General features: G+C 47.9%; 1 protein-coding gene across 5 annotated transcripts in view; it reads left to right on the plus strand.

Annotated features, from left to right (window-relative positions):
- Positions 1-10,887, plus strand: part of LOC123165109 (LOB domain-containing protein 40) — a 29,239-nt gene that overhangs the window by 8,938 nt on the left and 9,414 nt on the right. The window contains exons 3-4 of one of the 5 annotated variants that reach the window (XR_006482792.1): positions 8,177-8,363; positions 8,439-8,655. The exons of 2 other annotated variants lie outside the window; for them this stretch is intronic. Coding sequence is in view for 1 of the 3 variants with exons in the window: in XM_044582738.1 (XP_044438673.1) it covers positions 7,343-7,648 (306 nt within the window). In the remaining 2 variants the exon portion in view is untranslated. 2 more of the 5 variants (XR_006482793.1, XM_044582738.1) reach the window with 2 other exon arrangements.

A 10,887-nucleotide genomic window follows, 5' to 3' on the forward strand; every position in this document is an offset into this window, starting at 1 on the left:
GGCCAGGCGCTGGCTCGCGGTCCGGCGGCGGAGGGAGGCGGCGGCCGCCACGTGGCGGCGCCTGATTGGTGCGGGCGACGGCGGCGATTTCGTCCGGCTCAGGCCGGACGTGTCCGACGGCGGAGGAGGTTGGAGCTAGGGTTTGGACTGCGAGATTTTTGGAGGGGTGCACATATTTATAGGTAGAGGGAGCTAGGAGAGTCCAAAAGAGGTGTAGTTTTCGCACACACGATCGTGATCCGACGACGGAGGACATGGAGATGGTTTAGATGGGTTATTGGGCTGTTTTGGAGGGATGTTGGGCTGCAACACCAAAGAGGCTTTTGCGGTTACCCGGTTAACCGTTGGAGCATCAAACGGCCTCCAAATGGAACGAAATTTGACAGGCGGTCTACCGGTGGTGTACCAAGGCCACTTGGCAAATCTTGGTCCATTCCGAGAACGTCTAACAACCGCTCACGAAAAGAGACAAAAGGGGTGCGCCGGTGCATGTGTGAGTGTCGGATTGCAAAACGGACAATGGGGAAAATGCTCGGATGCATGAGACGAAGACGAATGCAAATGCGATGCACATGATGACATGATATGAAAAGCATGACATGAACAAAATGCAAAACAAAGACAAAAACCCAACCACGAAGGGAAACATCATATCGCATCTCCGGAAAAGGCAAGAGCCGGAGTTACAAATATGGAAAGTTGTATCCGGGGTGTTACAGCTTTGCTTGTTCAACCAACTCTGGATATTGCTCATCCAAATTTGTAATCTTGCCAAATATCTGAAATTTTTACAGTTTAATATTTTTAGTACACCAAATATAAAACTAAACACACAATAGTCATTCAAATTATAGTTTAGTTTTGTGATTACAATGGAACACAGACTATGTGATTTTAAAGGTGCGCACTCCTGTTATATTTGTTGGCTCCTTGGACAAGAGAATTTTCCAAAATTCATTTTGCAAAGTAAATCTACAACTTGTGCCCTTGGTCCTCTGGCTACATATGCAAGCAAATCAAGTAACTCTAATACCCCCTCCGATTCATATTACGTGTCGCTGCTTTAGTACAACTTTAGTATAAAGTTGTACTAAAGCAGCGACAATTAATATGGATAGGAGGGAGTACAGACTATTTGGAGGATTGGAGCTCAATTTTTTTTGAACTTCCAACCACAGTTCTGTTTTACTATTGCATACAAGACATCCTCATCGCCTAATGAATAAAAGTTTAATTAATAAATAAACTAAGAAATATACTCCCTCCGTCCGGTGAAAAGCGTACATCTAGAAATCTTAGGACAAATTATGGAGTGAAGTAAAAAATGCATTGAAAAGGTGCAAGCCACTATCTCTCTTCTTTTTAATTATTCAACCCCCAATGAGCTAAGTGCATGTAAAAATTAAGGAGACCATGTGTAGAATGCTATTGGTCTTGATTACCGTGTGATGAAAGAGAAGTACTTTTTTCTACTTTAAAATGCATTGGGAAGATAGAAGTACACTCTTTTATGGACAAATTTTAAAGCTAAACGTACACTCTTCATCGGACGGAGGGAGTATGACCTAACATTCTAGAAGGATGTCCCCTATCCACAGTTACATTCTTTCTTGGAAAAAGAGATGTCTTTGCACCTTTCGAAAGATTCCGAAACTCTACAGACCAAGTTCTTGCCAAGAGAACTTGAACCGAGGTGGTGGGATTCTATGCATGCTCCCCCGCCCAACCCGAGACATGCTTTTCTTTTTCGCCTGTCAGCAATTTCTCTGTGCTCTACAAAGGTACAAGTTCAAGTCAAGAGAACTTGAACATGTTTAGGAGTATTAGTTCTATTACTATTGGTCTAGGTCTCTTTACGTATTCGTATTAGTCTAGATATCCTTACTTGAGCTCCAAGTCCCTTGTTATATACAGTTTCCCCTTGTGCTATGCAATAGAGATAAGTTGCTTCTCCAGCAAGGTATTAGAGCCTCAGGTTTAGGGTTTCATATTTACTGGACGCCGCAACTCGTCTGTTTTTCCCCAGTTGAGTTCCCCCCTCTGTCGATTTCATTCTCAAATCGATTCCATCGTCCGGTGATGCTCTCTACATGTCAGTGGTTCGCCAGGAGCGTCACAACTAACACTTCCCCACCAACCAAAGCTAGGCATTTTTTCCTTCCATTTGGCAGCAATATCTCCATTATATAACTTCGAATTAGAATATGCATATACAATGTTAATGTTTTTTGGTATACTAGGATTAATCTTTTTTGCTCAATTTTGTCATAACAATGATAAAAAAAAGTGTTCTTGTATGTCTGCTAGTGTTTCCTATCTTCCATACAATCATTTGTGAGCATAAATCGAATGGATTACCTACTCCCATCTTTCCCATCCACATATATTTGTCCCTGTTCCTCTAACCCCACCAAGTTAGAGGAACAACTTGTGAGTGTCTACTGCTGTGGCCGCCCAGTCCTTTTTTAGAGAAGTTTGGTACAATCCTCCTAGGAGGCAGGTTATAGGGCAATGACAGAAAAATTAATGGACATCCAGGTAAGATGGCACATAAGCCCAGAGCCCCAGTTCTGGCCCATATAGAGCAGCCTCGTCCTTGATCATGGCTGTTGAAGTGTATATATGGATTGTGTAGCCCTTTCCATCAGTTCGGGCTTTTGGTTGCGTTGGCCAGTGCATGAAGCTTAACATGGTATCAGAGCCTAAGGTCTCGAGTTCAAGTCCTGACTTTCGCAATTTATTCAAAAATTGCTGCTGGCCCCCTCTGTGTCCATGTATAGGCCTCTTGAGCCATATATCTGAGTCTATTCATGTGTTGACTTCCCGCCAAGGTTTTTGAGTCGATGAGTCGACGAGTCGCTTAGGGGGGGGGACTCTAGACTAGTCGTGACTAGTCTAGACTCATGGTCGACGATTCGACATGCGACGAGTTGAAGTGAGTAAAGCAGTTGATAGTAGGTACCAGTGGAGAAGCAGACCACCAACAGCAGCAACTAGGGGTGGAGGGGGAGCAGACCAGCAGCAGCAACCAGTGGAGAAGGGGGAGCAGACCAGCAGCAGCAACCAGGGGAGGAGGGAACAAGCAGCAACAACTAGGGGAGGAGGTGATAGCAGCAAACCAGGGGTGGCGGCGGCTGGGGGGTATTGGCAAGCAAATATAGTAGAAAAACATATGACAGGTGGGGCCCAAAAAAAGAGTCGTTCGACCCAGAAACCACGACTAGTCGCTTGAGTCGCTCGACTCATCCCAAGAGTTGAGTCGGCCCTGGAAGTGCGACTCATCGACTAGTCGCGACTAGTCGAGCGACTCGAAACCAGAGCTTCCCGCGTCACATGTGAGAGGGGGTGTTGAAGTGTATATGTTGATTGCCTAGCCCTTTCCATCAGTTCGGACTTTTGGTTGCGTTGGCTAGTGCATGAAGCTTAACACTGGCGACCGGGGTGTTGATTGAGGGGCGTGCATCGTCGAAGACGCAATTGTTGCAGTGCTTCGAAATCATCTAGGGGATTGGCAGGGTTGTGGATGCAAGGCCTTTGTGCATGGGCTTTGGGGTGCCCTACCTGGCCGAGAGCCACCAATTATGGAGTGTGGCGTCATTGTCGGGCGGCAGGCAAGAGAAGCGCAGACATGAGAGGATCGCGTACCACACCTGCCGGTAGAATAGGCATCCCTGGAGCAGTGTTGTATTGTCTCCGGAGCCTGATCGCAAGGGAGCAGCATTGCGGGTGTGGCAGGCTGCGGCGTGCGAGGCGGTCGACCATCCAGCAATGGTCTAGGTTGGCAAGCCAGTGGAAGAGACGAACATGTGGCGGCGTCCAACAATTCCAGTTGAGCCTCCAGGCCTGACATTGGATGAAGCCGTGGAAGGTGGCCAGGTAGGCAGAATTGGTGGAGTAGTCGCCATTCGCGCTCCACTTCCAGCACAGACTTTCCGGCTCGGCATTGAGAGCAGTGTGCTCAATCATGCGCCAGAGGTGCAAGTATTGGCCTACCTCTTGAATGTCGATCATTTCGTGGATGTCGGATGCCTAACGGTTCTCATGTAGGCTAGCCTCGACCATCCTGGGTTTGCGGTGTCGCTTGGGGATGCAGGCGTACACGAGCGGCGCGATCTCCCCAATGGCGGGTCCGTTGATCCATCGGTCCTCCCAAAACAGGGCGCGCTGCCCATTGCCCACCATTGTGGTGGTAGACGCGAAGAAGAACGCGCGTTCCTCGCGCGAGAACTGCGCGTCGAGGCAGCTCCAGCCCCTGCCATCGTCGACGCAGCTGGCCATAGCCAGCGCGTGCGCATAGGAGTCCGGTACACTCCAGGTCGTGGACACCAAGGCCACCCAGGGGGATAGGCCGGCAAACGCGCCGCCAGTTAACTGGCAATTGCCACTGTTGGCCTTGGCACGGCCCGCCCAGAGGAGTCCTCTTTCTATCTTTTCCAAGAGCTTAAGTGTCTTCTTAGGTGGCGCCAGCACTACTAGCTGGTGAATAGGCATTGCGCTCAGGACGGATTTGACAAAGGCGAGGCGGCCTGCCTTGTTCATAAACCAGGCCTTCTAGGTGGGCAGCTTCCCGGCGACCTTGTCGACGAAGCATGCTACTACTCTGGTGAGGCCAATTAGTGAACCATAGGCTAATCCATGGCATCCTATCTTGGAATGCGGTCATCTGTGCCATGGTGGTGTGTTAATCCTACAGCTGTTAATCTAAAGGAAGTAATACTAGCATATAATATCTCTTTGCGCCAAACTTGCCAACTCTTAGAATTAGGACTTTGGCAGTGACTATGGATTGGCATCGGGTCGGAGTCTATGGAAACATTTTAAAATTTTACTCATGAAATGGAAACACTGTTGAAACATACACAACATAAAAGTTCAAAGATGAAAACACTTATTTTAAGTTGTTCCCATGTAACAAAATTGTGATGTGGAAACACTTTTTTCATGTGATGGAGGCACTTTCCTTGTTCAATTGAAACTCAATTGTCCTTCCAAAAGCTAAAATCAGACTACAGATGTAAAACATTTCCCTAATACTTTTGACTGAAGAGAGGACAGTAGTCCAAACAGATGGCTGACGTGCATAGGTTGTACCACATATGGTTTGGACTCTAACCAAAATTTGAATCCAGGGATGTAACAACATGCCTGCCATCATCATCCACTAGGTCCTCGATGATAAAACCTAATCCAACCATCTTATTATTGTTTCTTTCTAGCCCTCTGGCCCTTTGCTGGCCAATGCCTTCCTTCAAAGTGTATGGTTGATCAGGTGAAACCGCCTCAGCCTACACTGAACCTTACCATTTGATGACTAGGACATCAGAATATATGGCTTCTTTTTATGTTTTCAATAAATATATCATGTAACTAATAGTTAGCACATTCGTAACAATCATCTTTTTTTCTCTGTGACCTGACATATGTGTACAAACAAACCATATGTTATCAGAACCTACAACCTGCCTTTTTCGGTCAAATAAAACCAATGCATAAGAGATGGAGAATGATATGTTATTGGTACCTTTTGTGTGAAGAGGTCAAGGGCATTTTTGTATACCAGCCCCTTGAGGTTGTATATATTCTTATGCCTCTTCGAACAATGCTTCGCAATATCCTCTTTTCTTGTGGTGATTATGATCCGGTTTGCTATGCCTGTTGGAGGAAAATGTTGTTTTATAGCGTCCCATTCTGTGGTGGACGAGAGATCATCAAGAACAACCAAGTATTTCCTTCCTTCCAAATACTGGTGCATGTTTTCCACATCCTTTTCTCCAAACTGTCTAGATAAGCTCTCAATGAGCTTTTCCCGATTGAACGGATGCATTATTGTGACAAAAGCAGACTTCTCAAACATGCCGCTGAGCTCTTAGCTTTCATAGACATCTCTGATTAGTGTTGTTTTCCCAAGATCACCCATTCCGCACACAGAGACCACCTCAAGGTGTTGGCTATCACCATTTGTAATTATTTCAATAATATCAGATTTTTCTTGATCACGTCCAATGGGCTCAGATTCCTTCAAAACAACTAAGCTCTTCCTGTACACAGAGTTATTATTATACATACAGGATGTATTTGAGCTAGATCCTGTTTCCACCAGATCTGCTGCATCTTGAAAACTCTAGACATAAGAAAACAATGATTAGGCGCTGCCTTATTTTTTCACTGGACAATCTTTAGTCAAGTGCTAAATCTTTCATAAGTTTATGTAATCTTCAAAACTGAACATGTAAACAATATGAAGAAGCATGTCTAATTGCGTAACCATGTGGGGTAACATCGCCTCTAAAAACTTTAAATCTCCTTTAGGAGTAGTGTCCAGGGTAGTTAATTATCCGGCCTGGCAATTACCGAGGTTCACTATCTCCTAAACTAGTTGATGTGAATGAAGATCATGTTAGCACATAAAGTTCTTGATGGCCCTTCTTGTAATTCATGTAAACAAAAACATGGTATGGAATTGTATTCTCCAGATTAAAATAATAATGCAAGACTATTTAATTTAATTGAGTGTCTACGGTTGTGGATTCAGAATATTTGAGATATTTTGCATTTACAATTTGGAGCCAAAATTAGGGAAATTAGAATCAATGCACAAGTATGATTCAGCCAGGGTGAATTAAATAACGTAAGCTCATGGTCCTTAAATGGAATATCAATGAAATGTTACCCGCGAATGTATAGATATATGGACTTATTGATCTATATAAAAATTGAAATATCGAATGTAAAGACTATTACTCCCTCTGTTCACTATTATAAGATGTTCTAGCTTTTTTCTAAATCGAATATATGTAGACGCATTTTAGTGTGTTTGGTCACTCATTTCAGTCCATATGTAGTCTATATTGAAACATCCAAAACATCTTATAATACTGAACGGAGAGGAAGTACTTTACTAGATGTGGCAACCTATTGATTGCTTCACGTTATTGATGGTGTTGTTTATTACATTAGTTCATGTGTACTCCTACTTAGTTCAGCAAGCCAACAAGGAGTATTTGACAAAAAACTACCACATTAGGGGTTACCGTCCCACATAACTACCACTTTCAAAAAAGTGACTGATAACAACCAAAAATTTCTAATTTTGTGACTAAAAACTACCATTTTTGAAAAATGATCAGTTTAGACGATTTAAACACGTTTATGATATGCAGGGCCCACCCGTCAGAGCTGATGTGGCGGCAAAGTCAACTCCGTTTATTTTGACCATTATGTTGACTGTTATTACAAGTGGGGCCCACCTGTCAGCATCAATCTTCTTCCTCCTCCTCCTTTCTCTCTTCGCGCACCAAGACGAGCGGGCGACAGCGCTAGGCACCAACCACGGGAGGCGGAGATGAGGGGCGACCGAAGGGAACTCCGGCGAGGCGGCGGACGCGAGGCAGCGGATCTGGTCGGCGACGAGCTTGAGGGCTGCACCATCCGCCCCTGCCTGGACTGGATCCGGAGCCCCGACGCGCAGGCCAACGCCACCGTCTTCCTCGCCAAGTTCTACGGCCGCGTCGAGCTGCTCAACCTGCTCGCCGCCAGCCCCGACGCCGGCCTCCGCCCGGCGCTCTTCCACTTGCTGCTCTACGAGGCGTGCGGCTGGATGGTCAACCCCGTGTACGGCTCCGTCGGCCTGCTCTGGTCCGGCCAGTAGGAGGCGTGCCAGGCCGCTGTCGAGGTTGTGCTCAAGGGCCGCCCCATCGTCAGCCTGCCATCATCCAAGCTCAACGCCGAGTCCATCGCCACCGTCACCTTGCTGCCGGTGTCCGTCCGCGATGCACAGGAGGTGTTTGTTGAAATGCCAAATAGAGAGAAATGGAGGAAGAAGAAGAAGATAGTCCTGACCGGTGGGTCCCATATGTTATAACAGCGTTTAGGGTGACGGTGTAATAACGGTCAAAATAAACGGAATTGACTTTGCCGCCACGTCAGCCCTGATGGGTGGGTCCCGCATGTCATAAACGTGTTTAAATCATCTAAACTGGTCATTTTTTAAAAGTGATAGTTTTTAGTCACAAAATTAAAAAAAATTGGTAGTTATCAATCACTTTTTTGAAAGTGGTAGTTCTGTGGGACGGTAACCCCTAATGTGGTAGTTTTTTTGTCAAATACTCGCCAACAAGAGGTAGCATTAGTAAGATGATATTCGGCGAATCAGAGTTTGAATGTCACCTTCTCGTAGAAAGCATGAAGATCAGCAAACAACTGCATGTGCTCTGGTGCTACATTCTCCGGCCCTACGCATAAGCTTGCAACTTCAACTTGCTGTGCCGACACTACGATTCGGCTTCCCCTTTCTTGCTTTGTGGGAAGCATGTTATAATGCGATCCCACTCTTCAACGGTGTGTAGGTCATCAATCACAATCAGGTAACTCTTCTCACTGATATATGTCTTGAATTCATTAGCCAAATCCTCCTCACTCATCATTCCCATCTTCCTCAGAACTTGGGCATCTGCAGGATTTTTCTCTGTTTGCTTGGCCTGCTGAAGATAATCTACATAGAGCTGCCGGGCAATGCTTTGCAAGAACTTTGTCGGATTGAAGGGTCGCACCAACCTGATCCAGGCAAAACACTCGAATTTCTTGTGTATCTTGAGATCTTCGTAGGCTCTTTTGGCGATGGAGGTCTCTCCAAGACCGATAGCATTTGTCCCTGACACCGCAATGACTCTAAGGTCATTGTCCTTCTTGCTGATGAGCCGAACGAGACCCACTTTTGCCTTTTCATGCTGCCGCCTTACTTCGTCAATGTCAGACATGGTTGCACTGGCGACGGCCAACGACTGCTCATCAGCGGAGATTGGCTTGGAGGCCTTGATGAGGTGGTAGCGCAGGTTCCTCTGGCTGGCATCCTCAACCTTGGCTCTGAGCTCCTTCATCTTCTTGGCCACGCGCCGCCGGTGCAGCAGCTTGCGAGGGAAACGCCACCAGGACCTCCTCACCGTCACACGAACAGCGAAGTCCTGGAGGCAGTTCTCGACGTCGTAGGCAACGTCGCGGACTTGCTTCACCCAGATCTTCACCACCCTGTTGTGGCTGTCACGGTCGTCATGCGCGGCCATTAGGAAGCCCTGCATCATCTCAAGCTCGTCGGCGATGAAGGTCTGGTCGCGCTGGATACCGAGGTGGAGAGCTGCCTCCTTTGCGACGGCCGACTCAGCGTAGTGGATCGCCCTGTTCAGCACGGCCCTGGTAAGGCTCGTCACCGTCTCCTCGATTAGCCCCATGAAGCAGTTTCCCTCCTGGATCGGGATTTGTGTGTGTGTATTGATTTGGTGTACTGCTAGAGAAGCCAGCCCAGTGGATGGTTTAGAAGAGGAGCTTGATCAGCTACAAGACCGTGTGTGTGTGTGTGTCTCAAAGTTAACCTTTGGTACGTACTATATAAGAAAAATACGTAGAAGAAAAGGAGCACTAGAGTCTGTGCTCCATGCTGTTGCGATCGTAAGGAGCTCGTCGTCGGTGGAAAAGGTTAAGCTGTGCTCCTCGATTTGCCGGGCATATTCCCTTCCAGAAACATAACCCATATCAGACATCAACGCACATTATGCTATTGAACGTGAAAAGAGAAGCATGCATGGGCACCTCAAAGTTCACTTTGAATATCTAGGAACATGCATGTGCTACGCGTGCATATATATATTATGTAGATTAAGGAGCCTAATTAATCCCATGGATCATGGTGGCTGGAGCATGAGAATGGAAAGAAAGCAACCCTTGTGTCTGTGTGGTGCGGCTCCTTTATTATGGGAAATACCAAATAGAATACCAAACCTTTACTGATCTTTCTGTTGCTCTGTGCTCTGCAGGCTGGCCGGTTTTTTTTTTTTAAACGAAGGCTCAAGGGGAGCCTGACTTTGAATTAACAAAGCCATCAACCGGCCAAGATTACACAAGGCCACCAAGCAAGAGCGACCGAAAGATACAAGGGAGCTGACAGAGCAATTTACAACGCAACGCACACTACTGCATGCATAGAAGTACACCTGAAAGACCTGCAAGTAATGTCGAAGCCCGCTGCACATCGGCACCAAGAGCAAGGGAGCAGAGTAGTGTCAAGGATCAGCCAAAGGCCTGCAAGAACTGCGCGCAGCCGGATCGTGGGATTGGGGTCACGAAACCTGTCTTCCAACGCCGAAGAAGACCCCAATCCTCTCGCCTAGGCTCGAAGGCGCCGCACCGTCGGGTCATTGGGCGCTCACCCGAGAGCAAGAGCAGGTGCCGGTCGAAACCCAGAGCAGGCATAGCACACAGTCCTCACCACGCCGTAGGCACACCACTAGCTGCACTACCACCTGCCCGGGGCCACCGAGAGCAGAAGGAAAACCGCTAGGAGGATTGTCGAAGAAACAAGCTGCAAAGACCCAAGGGCGAAGCTTGGGAAGCCTCTGCTTGGACTCGCAGCCGACGAGCGCTCTCCTACCTCGGCACCACTCACCCGGAGAACCAGACAACCCAAGGCGGCGCCTCCAAGGAGGGAACGACGTGCAGGACGCCGCCGCCGCCCAACCCGAGACGAGTTTTGGGCTTTCAGCCGGGATCTGGGACGGGGATGGATACGGGAGACCTCAGCGGTGCCTCGAAGGAGAAAGGCGATGCGCGCATGCGCCCTCACCGCCGTGGTCGGAGATCCGACCAAGGGTTTCCCCCGGACTCGAGATATGCCACCGGCACCCCGCCAGCACCGGAACTGGCAGCAAAAGCTGCAGATCGGACACAGCCGGAGGGGAGGAGTGAGCAGAGGAGGAGGAGCAGCTCGACCTTCAGATCTGGAGCGGAAGAAGACCGCACCACGACCACCACCCGCCGGATCCACGCCGCCCGAGCAGCCGAGGACGCCGGCCGTCACGTCCCGCGCACGCCGCTTGCCGCAGAGGCTGCGCCGCCTCG

The sequence above is a fragment of the Triticum aestivum genome, chromosome 7D (genome assembly GCF_018294505.1).
Source record: "Triticum aestivum cultivar Chinese Spring chromosome 7D, IWGSC CS RefSeq v2.1, whole genome shotgun sequence".
Lineage (NCBI taxonomy): Eukaryota > Viridiplantae > Streptophyta > Magnoliopsida > Poales > Poaceae > Triticum > Triticum aestivum.